The 18,264-nt window shown below is 42.4% G+C and overlaps 1 protein-coding gene across 9 annotated transcripts in view; it reads left to right on the top strand.

Annotated features, from left to right (window-relative positions):
- The window catches only part of ANKS1A (ankyrin repeat and sterile alpha motif domain containing 1A), a 196,190-nt gene that overhangs the window by 89,039 nt on the left and 88,887 nt on the right, over nucleotides 1-18,264 (top strand). For 7 of the 9 annotated variants that reach the window (XM_078000111.1, XM_001111692.5, XM_078000108.1 and 4 more), the window contains 7 exons: nucleotides 1,008-1,304; nucleotides 2,080-2,155; nucleotides 2,440-2,541; nucleotides 2,653-2,754; nucleotides 4,743-4,939; nucleotides 9,214-9,306; nucleotides 14,448-14,568. In XM_078000111.1, coding sequence (XP_077856237.1) covers nucleotides 1,008-1,304; nucleotides 2,080-2,155; nucleotides 2,440-2,541; nucleotides 2,653-2,754; nucleotides 4,743-4,939; nucleotides 9,214-9,306; nucleotides 14,448-14,568 — 988 coding nt within the window. Of the gene's footprint in view, nucleotides 1-1,007; nucleotides 1,305-2,079; nucleotides 2,163-2,439; nucleotides 2,542-2,652; nucleotides 2,755-4,742; nucleotides 4,940-9,213; nucleotides 9,307-14,447; nucleotides 14,569-18,264 lie in introns of all 9 variants that reach the window. The other 2 variants (XM_078000113.1, XM_078000112.1) reach the window with 1 other exon arrangement.

Raw genomic sequence — 18,264 nt, 5'->3', positions numbered from 1 at the left:
TGGGAGAATTATTTTCATCAGTGCTTCTCAAAAAGGAGAGGTCATGGGACTTACTTTATTTCTGCTCTAATTAGACATTGTCAGTAGTAAAAGAGCATAATTGGAATGACTAACATTTTGCCTCTGATGGTTGATAAAGCACACAATTCTCCCATTTTATCCCAAATTCTGTCTTTAGTTTGAAACAAAATTGGCATTAGAGGACCGTGGGTTGTGAGCTTGAATTGATAGCAATATTACATCTGAATATTTTGCACCTCTCACACAAAACATGCCAGCGTTTGCCTCTTTCTTACGTAAGAAACATCTTCCTGTGCTGGCTGCCATTTTAATGAAGTAGATATTGCATGCGTTGCTTGATGCAGGCTCCTGGAGTAGGCACAGTGCAGCGTCAGGGTCCCCTATTTCTCTGTGACTAAGCCCGAGTGCCCCCTTTCCCTGGAAATGGCTTTTGGCTGATACCTTGGGCGATTTTTAGTCTGCTCTGTTACTTTCACTGTTGGCTGATTGATTTGCATGCAAGAAGCTACGCAGATGAAAAACTTTTATTAAAAAGCTTATGTGTAAGGCAGTGGATGGTTGACAAATCCAGAATCAGAACCATAGGGTTGAATACATACAAATTGTAAAACCATTTGAAGTTTAAACTGAAATAATAGCAGTGATATTACTGGTATTCATCTTGCCAGGGCTTCTACCAAATGCCTGCCACATTTTCTTGTTCACTCTCCTTACAACCTGGAGACCCTTCCTTCATGGCACACAGGGGATTGCCAGTGTTTAAGAGATGACTTCTCCCTTCTCACAATCACTGGGGGAAGGTGTCGCTGATTAGACCAGTCAGTCTTGTTTGTGGGGGAATATGCCTGGATTCCGACTTTTATTAGCCCCCAAGTATTGCTGCTATTTTTCTCATTTAAATTTCAGTGGTTTTACGTGTGGTTGTCCTGATCAGGTGCCCATCTGCCAGTCACCTTTCTGATGTGATCTGCTTGTTAACCCTTTAGAACAATGACAACGAGACGGCCCTGCATTGTGCAGCACAGTATGGCCACACAGAGGTGGTGAAGGTGCTCTTAGAGGAGCTGACGGACCCCACCATGCGCAACAACAAATTTGAGACCCCTTTGGACCTGGCAGCACTGTACGGGCGACTGGAGGTGGTGAAAATGCTCCTTAATGCACACCCCAACCTCTTGAGCTGCAACACTAAGAAGCACACCCCTCTGCACTTGGCAGCAAGGAATGGCCACAAAGCCGTGGTCCAGGTCCTCCTCGATGCTGGCATGGACAGCAACTACCAGGTAGCGGGGCGGGTGGGGGCTCCTCCAATCTCAAGAGCCTCAGTCATTTTGCAGAAGGCACAAGGACCATGCTGCTGGGCCTAGGCTGTGCTCTTTATTTAGCACGTTTCACATCATGTTTCAAATGCTTCCTTTTGCTGACTCATTTTAATGTGACACTTCAAAAACAAATGAACTCCTCAAGCAAGTCTATTATTTTTTTGTTTCTTTTCAGGGGGTAATCCGTAGTCATTAAACCCTGAAAAGATGTGCTTATGGACTGGCTCTCAAAACCAGAAAAGTTTCATTATCTTCCTATCCATGTGTTCCCACTGCCACCATTTAGCGCCTCCAAAGTCTCATCAGCTTGACGTTGCCAGCAAGAAATGCCACATTTCCTTTCTTTGTTAGCCTCTCCCATTCAGATGAATGATTCCTTAGGTTTTGTGTTGACCAAACCACATTTGAAGTGAGGGTGTTTCTCTTGTACTTTTCTTCTCATTACTCCTTCCACCCAGGAAGGTAGAGTTCTGAGGCATTTCACCAGTAGATGGCTCTAAGAGTAACTGTTCAGTTATTCACGTGTGGCCTGTTGGTGGCACAGACATGGCCTTGGTGTATGGGCCACAATCATGGTTTTGGAATCCACACAAGAAAAGCTGGAAAGATAATGACAGAGGGCTTTGTGTGGTTTGTTTTATTTTGTGTCCTTTCTTGTCTGTGTCCCCTTTGTCATGTGAAGCCGCACCAAACTGTTCTGATGACATCCTGCTCTGCGCTCTTGTTTGCTTTCCAGACGGAGATGGGCAGTGCTTTGCATGAGGCTGCTTTGTTTGGCAAGACCGATGTGGTGCAAATCCTGCTGGCCGCAGGTGAGAGGTCGGCAGCGCTCTTGTCTACACAGCATGCCAGGGTTGGGACTGTTTCTCCCTCATCCCCTAGGGGGAGTTTTGCTGGCCATGTTTGAACTCAATGTACGTGTATCTCCACTGGTTGAGTACAAGTGTGTAAACTATTCTTGAATAGCTGGATTAAATGGCTTTGGATGAAAAATGTTGGCCATACTGATGACAGCCTTAAATGTCCTAAAATTTGACCTCTTGGAGGCTGGCTTGAAAATGCTCACTCCCCTGGTCCACCTGGTGTGCCTTTCTAGGAACTGATGTCAACATAAAAGATAACCGTGGACTGACTGCCCTAGACACTGTTCGGGAACTGCCTTCTCAAAAGAGCCAGCAGATAGCAGCATTAATTGAAGGTATCCTCCTTTCTCCCTGTCTGGGTGACCAGGGGACACACGAATTGAACCAAGGCATTTGTATTTGGTGCAGCAGTTTTTTGTTTATTTTTTTTTAATCTTGCCATGTAGATCACATGACTGGAAAAAGAAGTGCAAGAGAAGTAGATAAGACCCCCCCACCCCAGCCACCTCTCATCTCCAGTATGGACTCCATATCACAGAAGTCTCAGGGTAAGGCAACTCTCCCCTATCAGTAAAGGGTTGCTCAGCTTGGAAAGAGTTGAACATTCGTGGGCAGAATGGAAAAATCTTAATTTAAATAATAATTTGGGGGGGTTGTGATTACTTAGTAAGTTTATATTAAGTTCATTTTTTGCCAACTACTATATGAAGTTTTATTGGACATAGTTTATGCTTTTGCCTGTGGGCCTCTTCTTTTTTTTTTTTTTTTTTTTTTTTTTTTTTTTTTTTGAGACGGGGTCTCGCTCTGTCACCCAGGCTGGAGTGCAGTGGCCGGATCTCAGCTCACTGCAAGCTCCGCCTCCCGGGTTCACGCCATTCTCCTGCCTCAGCCTCCCGAGTAGCTGGGACTACAGGCGCCCGCCACCTCGCCCGGCTAGTTTTTTGTATTTTTTAGTAGAGACGGGGTTTCACCGGGTTAGCCAGGATGGTCTCGATCTCCTGACCTTGTGATCCACCCGTCTCGGCCTCCCAAAGTGCTGGGATTACAGGCTTGAGCCACCGCGCCCGGCCGGGCCTCTTCTTTCCTACTTTATTTTAGCCTCTACTTTTCCAGTTGGCTCTATGAGATCTATTCAGGGATGTGTAGTAGGGAGGATCATCTCAAGATGAACTCAAATATCAGTGAAACCTTCTTTTTCTAACACATAATCATAATGTAGTGCCTTGTGCATAGTTGACTAGTAATAATTTCTTTTTTTTTTTTTTTTTTCTGAGACAGAGTCTCACTCTGTCGCCTAGGCTGGAGTGCAGTGGCGCGATCTCAGCTCACTGCAACCTCTGCCTCCTGGGTTCAAGTGATTCTCCTGCCTCAGCCTCCTGAGTAGCTGGGATTATAGGCACCTACCACTATGCCCAGCTAATTTTTTTGCATTTTGAGTAGAGACAGGGTTTCACCATGTTGGCCAGGCTGGTCTTGAACTCCTGACCTTGTGATTTGTCTGCCTCAACTTCCCAAAGTGCTGGGATTATAGGCATGAGCCACTGTGCCTGGCCAATATTTAATAAGTATCATCTGATTGGTAGGTGGGTACATGGCAGATTTTGATAATATAACATATGAGCAACAAATGTGGTCTGGATGGGAGCTTAGGGAGTCCAGCCTAACTATCAGTAGTCAGGATCCACCTTTTCAGATGCATTTAGCAAACTTTTGGGTCCTTGATATGATGAATACAAAGATAGAATAAAGACTGACACCTTTCCCCCAATATGGATCACAATAAAGAAGGCTAGAAAAACAGAACAAAGTTAGAAGTGAAAAAAGGGAAAGGGATTTCCCAGAGGGGTGTAGGGAGATAAGGGCTAAAGGGTGCCCAGCTCTCTGTACTATGGAGTCCTTGTCTTCCTCCCACATGCACTTTTTTTCTTGACTTCATAATCTGCTAGTAAGGGGATTAGTAGTTCACTAACCTCTTCAAGGATTTTACATTTATAGTTTTGATTATTTACAGGCAACCCAGAGTTGCCTGGGCTCTAACCATTGGTAACTTTGCAGAGTCACACGTTTGGATTGCAGGTGCTCCGAGGCTGATAGTTATCAAACAGGCCAGGCTAACAGCTCAGAAAGCCTTTGCCGTCTTCTATTTTGTTTGAGCATGTAGAGGCTTTTATTAAAGAATGTAAAGGGTAACTTAAGTTTTTCAGTTACACCTTGCTATATTTTATGGGTTAAGTTAATGTCATTATGGTATTGAGGTATTTTGGGACTTTATAAAGGTCTTGGGAGTATCCCTTATAGATGTCAATGGTTTTTCATACTGAATTAGGGAAAAATCTGTTTAGATCTCAGGGTATAAAGAACAGCTGAAACGATATGTATTCTTGTCCATGGAACAAACTAATCATTTTCTTGCTCTGGGTTAGTGTTTGTGAGCGCGGGTGACTAAAGAGGCTTTGGGTTGCTGCACTGGTTGGAACCTGAGATTCAGGTCCCCTTTAGTGACTCTCTTGCCCTCCATCCTCCATCCTCCTCTCAGGTGACGTGGAGAAAGCAGTGACTGAACTGATTATCGATTTTGACGCAAATGCTGAAGAAGAAGGTCCCTACGAAGCTCTGTATAACGCTGTCTCCTGCCATTCGTTGGACAGCACGGCCAGCGGGCGATCGTCTGACCGAGACTCCACGAACAAGGAGGCTGAGGCAGCAGGAGTGAAACCTGCTGGAGTGAGGCCTGTATGTGACCCAGGGCCTGCACCTTCTGGGGGCTGTGTTGGCAGGCTGGCCCGTGAGGTGATGGGGCACAGGGAAAGGAAGTGTGATCCCTGGTGCCAGCTCATGTTTCCGAGGCCTGGAGCCCACTTGTTCTCTTCTTCTTGGGGCTCTGCTGGGTCTCTCTTGCTGAGTGTCCTAAAACTATACAGATCACACTGAGGTAGAGTTTTATTTTTTCCAATTTAATTTTCAGTATAACCAGCTTGCATCTTTACGTGACTTCATTGGCCTTAGAGCAAATTAAAGCATTTTATTTCTGTTTAGCCTTAGTGTTGCTTCTGTCTTTGGAATATTTGCTGTATATTGTCTGTTTTCTCTCTGAAAAGCAGAAACATATGGTGAAAGAAGCTCACTGAAATGAGTTCCTATCTGTCCTGAGCATATGCTCACCATCCACTTACCCTGAAAGGATTCTCCATTTGGATTTGGGCAGGTTCTAGATTCAGCAGGGTTGTAGCAGGGCTTAACATTGTATTTATTAGTATGTGACATTCCTATTTTATCTAATTATAATGCCTCCAGCCATTGAGATAATAGGATGAGAACAACTCTGAATTTTCCCTTCTCAAGGTCGACTTTCCCATCTTTCTGTTTCTTTCTCTGGTACAGATGCTCCTTGACTTACGATGGGATTATATCCTGATAAAACCATCGTAAGTTGAAAATCTCATAAGTCAAAAACGCAGGTAATACACCTACCAAACACCATAGCTTAGCCTAGGCTAGGTTAAATGTGCTCAGAATACTTACATGAGCCTACAATTGGGCAAAATCATTTAACACAAAGGCTGTTTTATAATAAAGTGTTGAATAGCTTATATCATTTTTTGAATACTGCACTGAAAGTGAAAAACAGAATGGTTCTGTGAGTCCTTGGAAGGACAGTTTCTACTGAATGCGTATTGCTTTCCCTCGATGATAAGGTTGGAACATTGTACAATCGCAGGTCAGACGGTCTGTACCTGCTTTTACTTCTAGTCTTGTGCGTCGTTCCTGAGATAGCTTACCCCTGGCTTCTCCCCTAGGGTTATGTTGGGAGTGTAGGCCTGAATCACTGGTCCCACTGACCTTCCTCCACTGCCAGGCACAACAATTTCAGGTTCTGAGCACTGCCCATTAGCTAAACTGACCACTGCTCTAATGAGATCCTAGTGCTAAGCCCATCTAGAGACATATTTTCAGGCCTATGTTATTTCTTCCTGTTGGAGGGGCTGGCCTTTCCCTTTTGGTCTGAATCTGGCTTGTGACCATTTTGATGATTCTTTGGCTGCAGGTAACTCTTGTTTCTTGCAGGTGTGCCCTGGGAATGGCCTTATGATTCTTAGAGTGTTCTTTTTCGTTAGACTCCTTGCTGTGCCCTGCTGTGCCCTGAAACACCATTTTAGTATGGATCTGGGAAAGGCCCGCAGTCTAGTGGTAGTCCACCAGAGTGGGTGTTATCAAGGACTGTGACAAAACTCCTTGTGAGTGATGAAAGCAAGTGCATGTGCCGAGCACCACCAGTATAGCGCTTCTATAGACAGCTAGTTTTTTCACTTATTTTGCTTTTAGGCACAACTGAAGAAAGAAAATCCAGGTTTGGAGGGAGGTGGTGTTTTAATTGGTACTTATAGGTGATGCCCATTAGGGGGCGCTGGAGTCTTTGGAAGAAGCTGCTCAGGGTTACTGAAGAAAGCTGAGAATGAGTTCTTGTGATTGATTTCCACAGGTCTCTTTGTTCCCTCCTGCTCTCCTGGTTGCCTCCTGCTCTCCCCGCTGTGGTCCTAAGCAGAAATGGGTGGATGCTTTGCCATTTTTACTTGTGTATGTTGTGGCTGTGCTGTCTTCCAGGCCCTTGGTAATTAACTATGGCAAAGGGCGTGTTTACCTCTTGGTAAACACAATGAATGATGGTATGTGTAAATCACCACTGTACTTCTAGGCCCTGCTCCAAAGTTTTCACCTTAGAAAAAAAGAGACACAGGTATTTCTGTTTCCTTCCCGTGTCCCTGGTGATTGTTTCTTCCACAAAAGGCTTCCATATTGTTCTTTCTAGGCCTTTTTAGCATTAGGAAGGCTTCTAGGATGAGTTCTTTTTGTTGTTGTGTTTCCTTTTTGTTTTTTCCCCTCAGTTACTTGGTGTCCCAAGGTTAGTTAACTGGTGATGGATACAGGCCTGCTCCTTTTGCTGTTCCCTTCCTCATAAGGTGACAGTGGGACCAGGTTCCTGCACTTCTGGAGCAAAGAAGGGTAGGGAAAGTGGGACTTAGTGGGACATCTGATATAAATAGCTTTGTTTGGCTTGAACATACAGACTTGTTTTGAAGTCGTTGCCATTGGGCATCCATCTGGTTCCAGGGTCTATGTGAATGACTGACTTATCAAGATAGAACACTGAACAGTGAAGCCTGTTTTAAGAGAGAGATTATGGATGCCAAAATGCTAATGCGGGTAGCTCCTAAAACATGAGAAACATCTTTCCATGCAGATTTTGCTTGGGCTCTCGCATAACTCAGCATTCTCTGCTTTGACTTTCTGAAATACTCCTGTTTTAACAACACAGTGAACAAACCTACAAGCCAGGGAATGAGCCTGCAGGACAGCTCTGGTTTTGGGTCCCCCACTCCCTTTAGTAGGAACACTGATTCTCAAGCATGACCAGGGCTTTGGAATATAAACAGTGCTAAAGGCCCTGCAGGTACAATGGTAAATATCTCTTCAGCTTTCAGTTTTCCTTCATCAGGATCCTCCTGTGCATTCCTGAAATTGTTCACCCATGATCTAACTTATCCTGTGTCACCTCTTCAGTGGCTTTCTTATTCTAGAGCAGGGGTTGGCAAACTACAGTCCACAAGTGTCTGATTTTGTAAATAACGTTTTATTGGAGCACAGCCACACTCGTTCATTTACATATCATGTGTGGCTACTTTTGCATTATAATGGCAGAGTTGACTGCAAAGCCTAAAATACTCACTATATGGCCCTTAAAGAAAAAGCTTCTTTTCTTTTTAAAAATGGGTTTAGATGGGCTGGGCACAGTGGCTCACGCCTGTAATCCCAGCACTTTGGGAGGCCAAGGCGAGCGGGCAGATCACGAGGTCAGGAGATCAAGACCATGCTGGGTAACACAGTGAAACCCCGTCTCTACTAAAAATACAAAAAATTAGCTGGGTGTGGTGGCGGGCACCTGTAGTCCCAGCTACTCGGGAGGCTGAGGCAGGAGAATGGCATGAACCCAGGAGGCGGAGCTTGCAGTGAGCCGAGATAGCGCCACTGCACTCCTGCCTGGGTGACAGAGTGAGACTCCATCTCAAAAGAAAAAAAATTTTTTAAATGGGTTTAGATGAAATAGAGTTTCATATAATACTTATTATTGAAGGAGGCAACCAAGGATAAGAGAACAGTTTGAGCTTTTTGCTAATAAATGGGAATAGACCAGCCGGGCGTGGTGGCTCAAGCCTGTAATCCCAGCACTTTGGGAGGCTGAGGCGGGCGGATCACAAGGTCAGGAGATCGAGACCACAGTGAAACCCCGTCTCTACTAAAAATACAAAAAAAAAATTAGCCGGGCGCGGTGGCGGGCGCCTGTAGTCCTAGCTACTCAGGAGGCTGAGGCAGGAGAATGGCGTGAACCCAGGAGGCGGAGCTTGCAGTGAGCCGAGATCGCGCCACTGCACTCCAGCCTGGGCAACAGCGTGAGACTCCGTCTCAAAAAAAAATAATAATAATAAAATAAATGGGAATAGACCAGTATCAGAGCATTAACGTTTCAACAGGAATTAACGTTTTTGTCCTTGATTACTTTCCTCATTACTTCTTCAATAACTTTGATTCTTTAGAACAAATTTCACAGGTTGATTTCTTTTGATCCAGTGTTTCCTCTTTCTAGAGTAGACTGAAAAGTGAGCCACTGATTTTCCTAAGGTAAAGTTTTATGTATCAGTATTATGAAGGACATTTTCTAACAAGGCAGTTATGTGTTTTCAGTACTGGCATTTCTCACTGTGGTCCAGGATATGAAAGAGGTGTTTATGATCTCTGCCACAGACTTCGAAAACTGTAAAGCATGCTAATTGAATTGTGTATGTGTGCACAGAGTTCTCCATCTGTTCAGAGACTAAATCTTGACTTTAGTCTCTCAGGGGAGTTCTGTACATTATTCTTTTTCATTTCCAAGGGCTAAGATGAGGGCAAACCAAAAAATTAGATACTTGATAAAAGAGATAGCAAAATATTTGTTTTTTTCTCTTCTGCAGAGGGAACGTCCACCGCCTCCAGCAAAGCCACCGCCGGATGAAGAGGAAGAAGACCGCATAGATAAGAAGTATTTTCCCTTGACAGCTTCTGAGGTAGAGGGTTGTGGGTTTATTCCCATTGCTGAAATTTGAGTTTGTTGAAAAGTGCATCGATGGGTACTTTAAAAGACTTTGCTTTCTCATCTTCTCATCAACTCTTTGGATTATAAATTTGTATTATGTGTACTAGTAATCTGGAATAAGACCTTTCAAACTCACAAAGAATTTTAATATAGCACTCGCATACCACACCATATGGAAAGTAAAATGTACATTTTCTCCTGGCTCCAATAAGCTGAACAGTCTCACTTTTTGCTTTTAAGCCTCTTGTCTTTTGATACAAGATGTAGTGCTTCCCTTTAATCACTGTTCCCTAGACTGTACCTCATTAGCAAGCTTTAGTGCTTCTGCCCCAAACATCTTATTCCTGTTTTTGTATTTTTTCCTGTTCATTTCACATGAAGACTCTACACCAGGACAAACATGAATTGAGCCATGAAGACTCAATTAGAAAAGACATAGGAATTATGTGGGATGGCCAGGGCTGGAAGATCAAAGAAGTTTATTTGAAAAGAATAGTCTACCCTTTTGAAAAGGAAATGTTATCATGAGGCAAATAACTCATTCACTTAGAAGTGTGAAAAAATTGAATTGTCTTTAATCTTTCATCTTAAAAACTCTCTGCTATCACTTCCTCCCATTAGGAGAATATATCTATGGAATATTTATTGAAAATATTATATAATTTTAATAGTCATTTTGTAGCTCATTCAATGCCCTATTCTCTAATTTAAAAATCAGCTAATATAAAATAATTAATTACTCTCATCACTTTATCCCTAGAAGTTAGAGTTAATGGTTTTTTTACGGTATTGCCGCAGACCATGGCAGATTCTTTTATTCAGTATAAACACATGGAACCAGAGAGATGGCTTTAGTTTAACAAAATGTATAAATACAGGAAGCCCTTTTATGTAAAAGTCAGTGTTGGAGATAGGGGAAGATTTCTATGCTAGGCACAAATTCTGTCCTTAATTCTTTCCTTTAATTACAAAATGCTTATTATGATGTCTCATCTAAGGGTTTCTAGATTTGCAGCCTGTTATTACCACCCCTGGATAATAACACATTTCTAGTAGATCCAAGTGCATGCACTAAATCCTTCCATACTTTTATATAAATAGAAGTTTGTCTCATTACCCCCCTTCCTTTTTTTTTTTTTAAACAAGGAGAAGCCTAATAATATGGAGCATATTCAGTTGGGACTGGGTCTCTGTAAATGCCTTCTGCCCCTCTTTAACAAGGACTTGAGTTAAAATTCATAATGCTTGGGCAAAGCTCTTAAAGAAACACTGGATTATATCCAGAATTTTCTATTCTCCCAAGGTTTTCTAAAGCATACAATGTGGCAGTAACACAGTGTCAAGAAGTGGTGGCTGGAAGAGAGAAGGGGGAATCTTCATATTACTCTCCTAGACGGGAAAGTTTGAGAGAGATATATATATACACACACACACACACACACACATATACACACACACACACACATATATATATGTATTTTTTTTTTTTAGACGGAGTCTCACTCTGTCACCCAGGCTGGAGTGCAGTGGCGTGATCTCAGCTGACTGCAAGCTCTGTCTCCCAGGTTCACTCCATTCTCCTGCCTCAGCCTCCCGAGTCGCTGGGACTGCAGGCACCTGCCACCACGCCCGGCTAATTTTTTGTGTTTTTAGTAGAGACGGGGTTTTACCGTGTTAGCCAGGATGGTCTTGATCTCCAGACCTTGTGATCCACCTGCCTCGGCCTCCCAAATTGCTGGGATTACAGGCGTGAGCCACTGCGCCCGGCTGAGATACATTCTCTAAAACTTGCTTCTGAATAGCCTGGAATTCTGGATCAGTTGGACCAGCATAGTCAGTATTTGGAAGATGGTGAAACACTGAATTTGCTAATTTACTGGTGATTATAGGTACCTGAATATAGAGGGTATATGGCCTGCATATGATCCAGGCAGATTTTGTTCATATACTATAGTTTGAATGTAGTGTGAATGGTCTTCTTCAAAGTGTACAATTATGTATATTTTTTGGACTCTGTTGTCTTTCACCATTTTTCCTTATACTGTTAAAGCTTAAATACCCTAGACCATATCATATCTCAGGAGACACTGACTTCATCAAACTTAGGCTTTTGTCTTTGGCAAGCAATCTGCCCCAATATTTGTATTCCTATTCCTAAGCCTGGTCATTGTCAGATGACTCACAGAAGCCTTTAGGGGAAGCCAGAGTATACCTAGCCGTAGGAGTGCTTATCAGGTTAATGACCTGATCATGAAACTGGCTTATAAACATTAGACACATATACTCACGCACATACACATGCTGTATAGATGTTTTTGCCCATAGAAGGGGCTGCCAGCTGCATCAGGACTGGCTGTTGTCTTCTCTGTGCTCAGATGTGCTAAGTATTCATGGAAGCTGCAGCTGCTGGAGTAGCTCTTCCCAGAAGGCTCCCACACCCCAACTGGACATTCCATTGGTCACAGTTAGGTGGTGACTGCTCTTAGCTTTGCTCTGCAGCAGAAATGTTGCTTTCCACATAGCAGAAAATATATATATATATTATATATGTATATATATGTGTATATATGTATATATATGTGTATACGTGTGTGTGTGTGTGTGTGTGTGTGTGTGTGTGTATGTGTATTTGGCTTTGATTTATTGCCAGTCCTGGAGGAAAGGAAAAAAAAAAGATTAAGGAGTAATTTAGTAAAGAGCAGAATCCTTTCTGTTGAAAATCAGTTATTGCCATATTGACTGTGACATAGGGCTTCTGGAGTGGGAGCTAGGAAGGCTCAAAGAAAAGCAGTTTATTGCTTTATTGTGAGGATTTTTAATCCCATAGCTGGTAGAAGCCAGCACCAAGAAGAAAATATTACTCTGCTTGTCGTCTGGGTATGAGCAATTGGATAAAGAAAAACATGAAAGTTGAGGGAGAATGAGGCCAAACTGGTCCAGAATCAGGAGAGTTGACTTTTATGGCCATAGCTCTGTTGTGAGCTTTCTGTATAACCTTGGACAAGTCCCTGGACCTCTTGGGAACCAGGTTTGTCATCTACAAATGAAAGAGCAGAACCAGGTGCTCTCTGGATGTTACTGTGATGGTTAGGATCCCTTCCAGCTCTGGCATTTGATGGTTCTCTGCCTCTATTTGTCCTGCACAAGAACTAGGCACAGAGAGAAAGCAGGTCCAGTGGGCCTGATTTTCCACATGGAAGTCATCAGCCCTCTCCTGCATGAGAAGAAAGGATATTATAGGCTGGGCATCCAGGCTGTCAATTACCTCCCTCTGAAGGAAGCATGCCTGAGGCTATATGAGAGCTCTTCCCGTGTGTGGAACACTCAATCAGATTTCCAGGGCTCTGTGTAAGTGATAGCTGTAGGTGTGTAAACCTGCAGAACACAAATCCTGTCTGTACTGCCTGTGGTATTAAGTTGACACAATGTGAACTGCTTAATGGCCCCTCTTTGTTCCTTTAATTGTGTTCCTATGAAGAGGCAAAGGAATAAGTAATATGAGTAAATGGCTCATTGTAATGAAATAGCTTTTAGCTTCCAGATAGCTTGCTATAAGTGGAGGTTCCTGCAGTGCTTAGCAGAATTTTGGAAGGAGACAGTCCTTTTGCCTTTAGAGTGGCAGCCTTGTTAACAAACGGGAGCTGCAGTTTCTCATTTAGTCTGAGGCTACTAGAGTCCTTGTTGTCTCATTAGGCCCATAACACAGTGAGCTATGCCTTGAGAAGCAAAAACCTGATGAACCACAAACCTGATGCCTTTCCAGTGGGCTGAGGGACATGTCAGTATGGGAGGAAGTTTCTGTGTTTGCCAAGGAATCACCTTTGTAGGGCAGCATTATTTGTTAGATGGAATTGGGAATTCCCCCCGCCCCACCCCCTTGTTTGTAATACTTTACTTGTCCGATCCAAACTGATCAAGAAGAGATCTTGAGCCTTGGTTTGCTGTTCTAGTAAGTAGGATTTGTCTTAACACTAGCTTATTCTTATTTTTCTTCTTATTTTGCCTGTGAAACAGATTGGATTCTTAGGACAGCTGGGCCAGAATTATCCTCTAAAGTAAGGATATCCATTCTTTCTCCTAGAGTGGCTGTAGCACTAATTGTGGTGTCTGCAGCTTGATTCAAGGGAAAGCATGGTTACTGTGGTACCAAGGCTAGCTGTGGCCATCAGGCCCTCAGCTGGTCAAAGCCTTACAGTTGCCAGGTAGAGGAGCCAGCTCTGGTTCCGTTATTTCATCAGAGATACTTGACTGCCTGGATTAGGGATTTCTCAGTAGACAGCTGCTTTTTCCCCCTCACTGAAATTCAAACTTTCTGGCCACTTGACTCTTCAGAGCAGAGATTGGTGGAAGCAATTTAAAATTGTATTATCATAAAGGTTATAGGAATCCAGTTTTGGGGATATCCTTCCCTATAACCCTCAGGACCTCTGAAGAAAGGCTCACAAAAATAGAGATGGACTTAGCGACAGGTTTGTTTCTAGTAAACATTAAGTGTTGAGGGTCAGTTGGAAGTCATTTTGGTTTCCTCTTGAGGAGGTGGGAAGGATTCCAGTCTTTGGATAGTATATGTGCATATTAGAAAAGAAACAGAGAGGAAGAGGTCTTCCTTCACAATGGAGCATGGCTAAGAGCTGCTTGGCAAGTATTAGCCTCAGAAAAGAGATCATGCAGAACACCGTAGGCATGGGAGATGCAAGAAAGGAAGGATCTTGGATTTTACTTGCACTTTTTGAAGACTAAAATCAAAGAAAGGGGAGTTTTTTGTTTTTTTGTTTTTGTTTTTGTTTTCGTTTTTCTTTAGAGACAGGATCTTGTTCTGTCATCCAGGCTGGAGTTCTGTGGCACAATCCTGGTTCACTGCAGCCTCAAACTTCCAGGCTCAGGTGATCCTCAGAAAAGGGTATATTCTAGTCAAAGGCCGTTCAGATTAGAGGTACAGGTATATATCCAGAAGTGCAGTTGTGATTCTATGTGACACTTGAATTATTCACCTTCTCTTTTCCACCTTTCTTCTTCTTAGATGTAAAAAGAGCCAATAATCGAATTTGTTCCACACTCCTGTCTTGATATTAGCCACATGCACAAAATATACTGGATGTTTCTCTCCCTTAGGTTCTGTCCATGAGACCTAGAATTCATGGAAGTGCAGCCCAGGAAGAAGACGAACATCCTTATGAACTCTTGTTAACAGCAGAGACAAAGAAAGTGGTGTCGGTGGATGGAAAAACAAAAGGTACGTTCCCCACAACTCCTGGCAGAACCAACTCCAAAGGGATTTTTAAAGTTTGTGATCCTGAGTGGAAGGGGAAGATGTTGTAACTATGATACTCTTTGGGTTGTGGCGGTTGGGTTTCATGATGGTCTGGGATGGTGGGTACATTATGGCTTTTCATTTCCAATACGTGACCTATATGCTCTAGGTTGGAGTTGGCTGCCACGTTCAGCATGCGAAGCAAGGAGAAGGTTAAGTCAGGCTAGGTGCAAACTGTGGGAGGAGAGACCAGCCCCATGGCAGAGATTGATTTGGGGTCTTAAATCATAAACCCTCAAGTTAATGCTGTGGAAAAACAAGCTCAACAAGTCAGTCCCTTTGGGTTCAGGCTGACGGCACAGACTCTGCTTTTGAGTCCTGACCTCAGAGTGAGGCACTCCTGGGGAGGGGCCCGTGATTGGCTGCCACCCTGTAACTAGAGTGCTCTGTCGCCTTGGCCTACTTTCATTGCCTCTGCAAAATTCAGTTTCCTCTGTAAGGGAGTGAGCGCTGCAGTACTGAGATCCAGCCCGTCGATATAAGTGCAGTCACAACAGAGGTGAGTGTGCACTGCTGGGGAATTTGTGTCAACCCCTGTTCTAAGGAAGAATAAGGGGCAATGCAGTTCCCACTGCAGTTTGAAGGAACTCTTGTGACCTTTCCCAGCTCTCTACAGCTTGCAGGTATTAGGGCCTTCATGGGGTATGCGTACCTTCTTTCAACCCTAAGACATTCCATGGTTCAGGTAAGAACAGAGGATGAGATGGTTTCCTTTGAAATGCCCTTTGCTTAGATCTGTCAGTGCTTAGAGGGTGGCAAAGAGAACGTGTGCATATGCGTATGACATTGTAGACTTTATTTTTAATGGTCCTATTTAAAAGGTTTTCTCTTGCATGCAGACATTGTAGTCATTTTCATAGTGATTTTTTTTGTTTTGTATTTTATGGTTTCCATTTTGAGCTTTTAAAAAATTGTAATTTAGATACAGTAAAATTTATCCTTTTTTGTGTATAGTTCTGTGAATTTTGACAGATGGAGTTGTATAACTGCCATCACAATAAAAATATAGAACAGTTTCATCCCCCAAATTTTCCCATGTTCTTTTGTAGTCAACCCCACTCCTTTCCCTTATTTCTGACAACCACTGCTCTGATGTCTGTCCCAATAGTTTTGCCTTTTCCAGAATGTCATATAAATGGAATCATACAATCTGTAGCCTTTTGAGCCTGGCCCCTTTCACTTAGCTAATACATTTGAAATTCATCCACGTCGTCGCATATATCAATAATTTGTTCCTTTTCATTGCTATTATCCCATTGTATGGATATACCTCAGTTTACCCCTTCCCTAGCTGAGGGATATTTGGGTCATTTACAGTTTTTGACAATTATAAATAAAATCATAATAAACATTCACTTACAGGTTTTTGTGTGAACAGAAGTTTTCATTTCACTTAGATATATACCTATGAATGGGATTGCTGGGTATCCCAGCAATAGATGTTTAACTTCACGTGAAATATGTAAAATGTTTAACTCTATAAGAAACTGCCAAACTATTTTCCAGAGTGATTATACCATTTTGCGTTCCCATCAGAAGTGTATGAGAGTGATGTACATCTACTTGCTATATATATCATCCCTAGCACTTAATATTGTCAGGTTTTTAAAATTTTAGCCATTCTAATAGATATGCAATGTTAGTTCATTATGGATTTAATTTGCATTTTCCTAATATCTAATGATGTTGAGCATCAATTAATGTGATTAGTCACCATCCTTAATATCTAATTAAATGTCTATCAAATTTTTGCTCATTTAAAAACATTAGATTGTTTTCTTATTATTGAGTTGTGAATTCTTTATATATTTTACATACAAATTCTTCATTAGATACATGATTTTCTCCCCATCTGTGACTTGTCTTTTTGTTCCCTTAACAGTGTCTTTTGAAGAGAAGTGACTCTAAATTTTGATAAAGTTCAATTTATCCTTTTTTAAAATATGGATAAGGTCACCAATCGTTTTTTTTTTTTTTTTGAGATGGAATCTCTCTCTGTCACCAGGCTGGAGTGTAGTGGCCCAATCACAGCTCACTGCAACCTCCACTTCCTGGGTTCAAGCAGTTCTCCTACCTCAGCCTCCCAAGTAGCTGAGACTACAGGCACGCGCCACCACGCCCAGCTAATTTTTGTATTTTAAGTAGAGACGAGATTTCACCATGTTGGCCAGGATGGTCTCGATCTCTTGACATCATGATCTGCCCACCTTAGCCTCCCAAAGTGCTGGGATTACAGGCGTGAGCCACCGTGCTCAGCCACCAATCTTTTCTATGTTTTTTTGCTAGAAATTTTATAGCTTTAGGTTTTACATTTAAGTCTATGATCAATTATGAGTTAATTTTTATATATGGTGTGAGGTATGGATCAAGTTTCATTGTTTTACAAATGGCTATCCAATTGTTTCTGCATTATTTGTTGAAAAAGACCTTCCTTTCTCTATTGAATTGTCTTTGCAACTTTGTTACTTTTTTCAGAATTGTTTTAGACATTCTAGTTCCATTGTCGTTCCCATTTAGAATCAGCTTATTGATTTCTTCCCCACCCCACCACCTAGTTCTTAGTCAGTGTGCACAACTTGTTGATTTCTACAAAAAGTCCAGCTGGGATTTTGATTGGGTTTATATTGAATCTATATTGATAGTGAAAAATTGATAACTATATTGAGCCTTCCAATCATATTGGTAGATTTTTTTTTTTTTTTTTTTTGGAGACAGAGTCTTGCTCTGTCACCCAGGCTGGAGTGCGGTGGCATGACCTTGGCTCACTGCAACCTCCACCTCCCAGGTTCAAGTGATTCTCCTGCCTCAGCCTCTCGTGTAGAGGGGATTACAGGCATCCGCCACCATGTCTGGCTAAATTTTGATTTTTAGCAGAGATGGCATTTCGCCACATTGGCCAGGCTGATCTCGAACTCCAGACCTCAGGTGATCCACCCGCCTCAGCCTCCCAAAGTGCTGGGATTGCAGGCGTGAGTCACCAACCCTGGCCATATTGGTAGATTTTTAATTAAAACATTTAGAAAAGGTGAAGAGGGCACCAATGCCCTCTCTAGTCATTTGATAATAAAATTGATAATAAATTACACTTAATAAACTAACCCTTAAAAAACAAGCAATTAATTAATACTCTGTTTGAAAATGGTTCTTAGTGAAGGAATAATGTTTAGCTTCATGGAGGAGGGAGATTCCAATTCTTTCTTTCTTTCAAAAGTTTCATCTGGAACCACTACAAGATAATTGACTCAACCTTTGGAAGAAAGAAGAGTGGAAGGTTAGACTAATTTCATAAGCGGGGCTGGTGTCCTTAGCTACCAAGTGTGCTTGAAAGGGATTTTGTATCCCCATATCAAGAGATCATTAGGTTAAGGAGGGAACTAACAATTAGGAGTTTTGGCTACACATCTGGTCCTCCTATGCTTTCGTTTCTTCCAACTCTTCTATATTGGGATAAGTGTTGTGAGTAGGTGGTATAGAAGCAGATTTAATTGAACCACAGACTGTGGGATGCGCCTGCCTCAAGGCTTGCTGCTTAGATCACTCAAAGAGCTTTCAGACAAAATAGCTGAGACATTAAATATGAAAATGGGCTCTGCTAGTTTCTCAGAAGCCTTGCCTATC

This window comes from Macaca mulatta, chromosome 4 (genome assembly GCF_049350105.2).
Source record: "Macaca mulatta isolate MMU2019108-1 chromosome 4, T2T-MMU8v2.0, whole genome shotgun sequence".
Taxonomy (NCBI): domain Eukaryota; kingdom Metazoa; phylum Chordata; class Mammalia; order Primates; family Cercopithecidae; genus Macaca; species Macaca mulatta.
The sequence above is the reverse complement of the archived record's forward strand: the minus strand, read 5'-3'. Positions and strand labels throughout refer to the sequence as shown.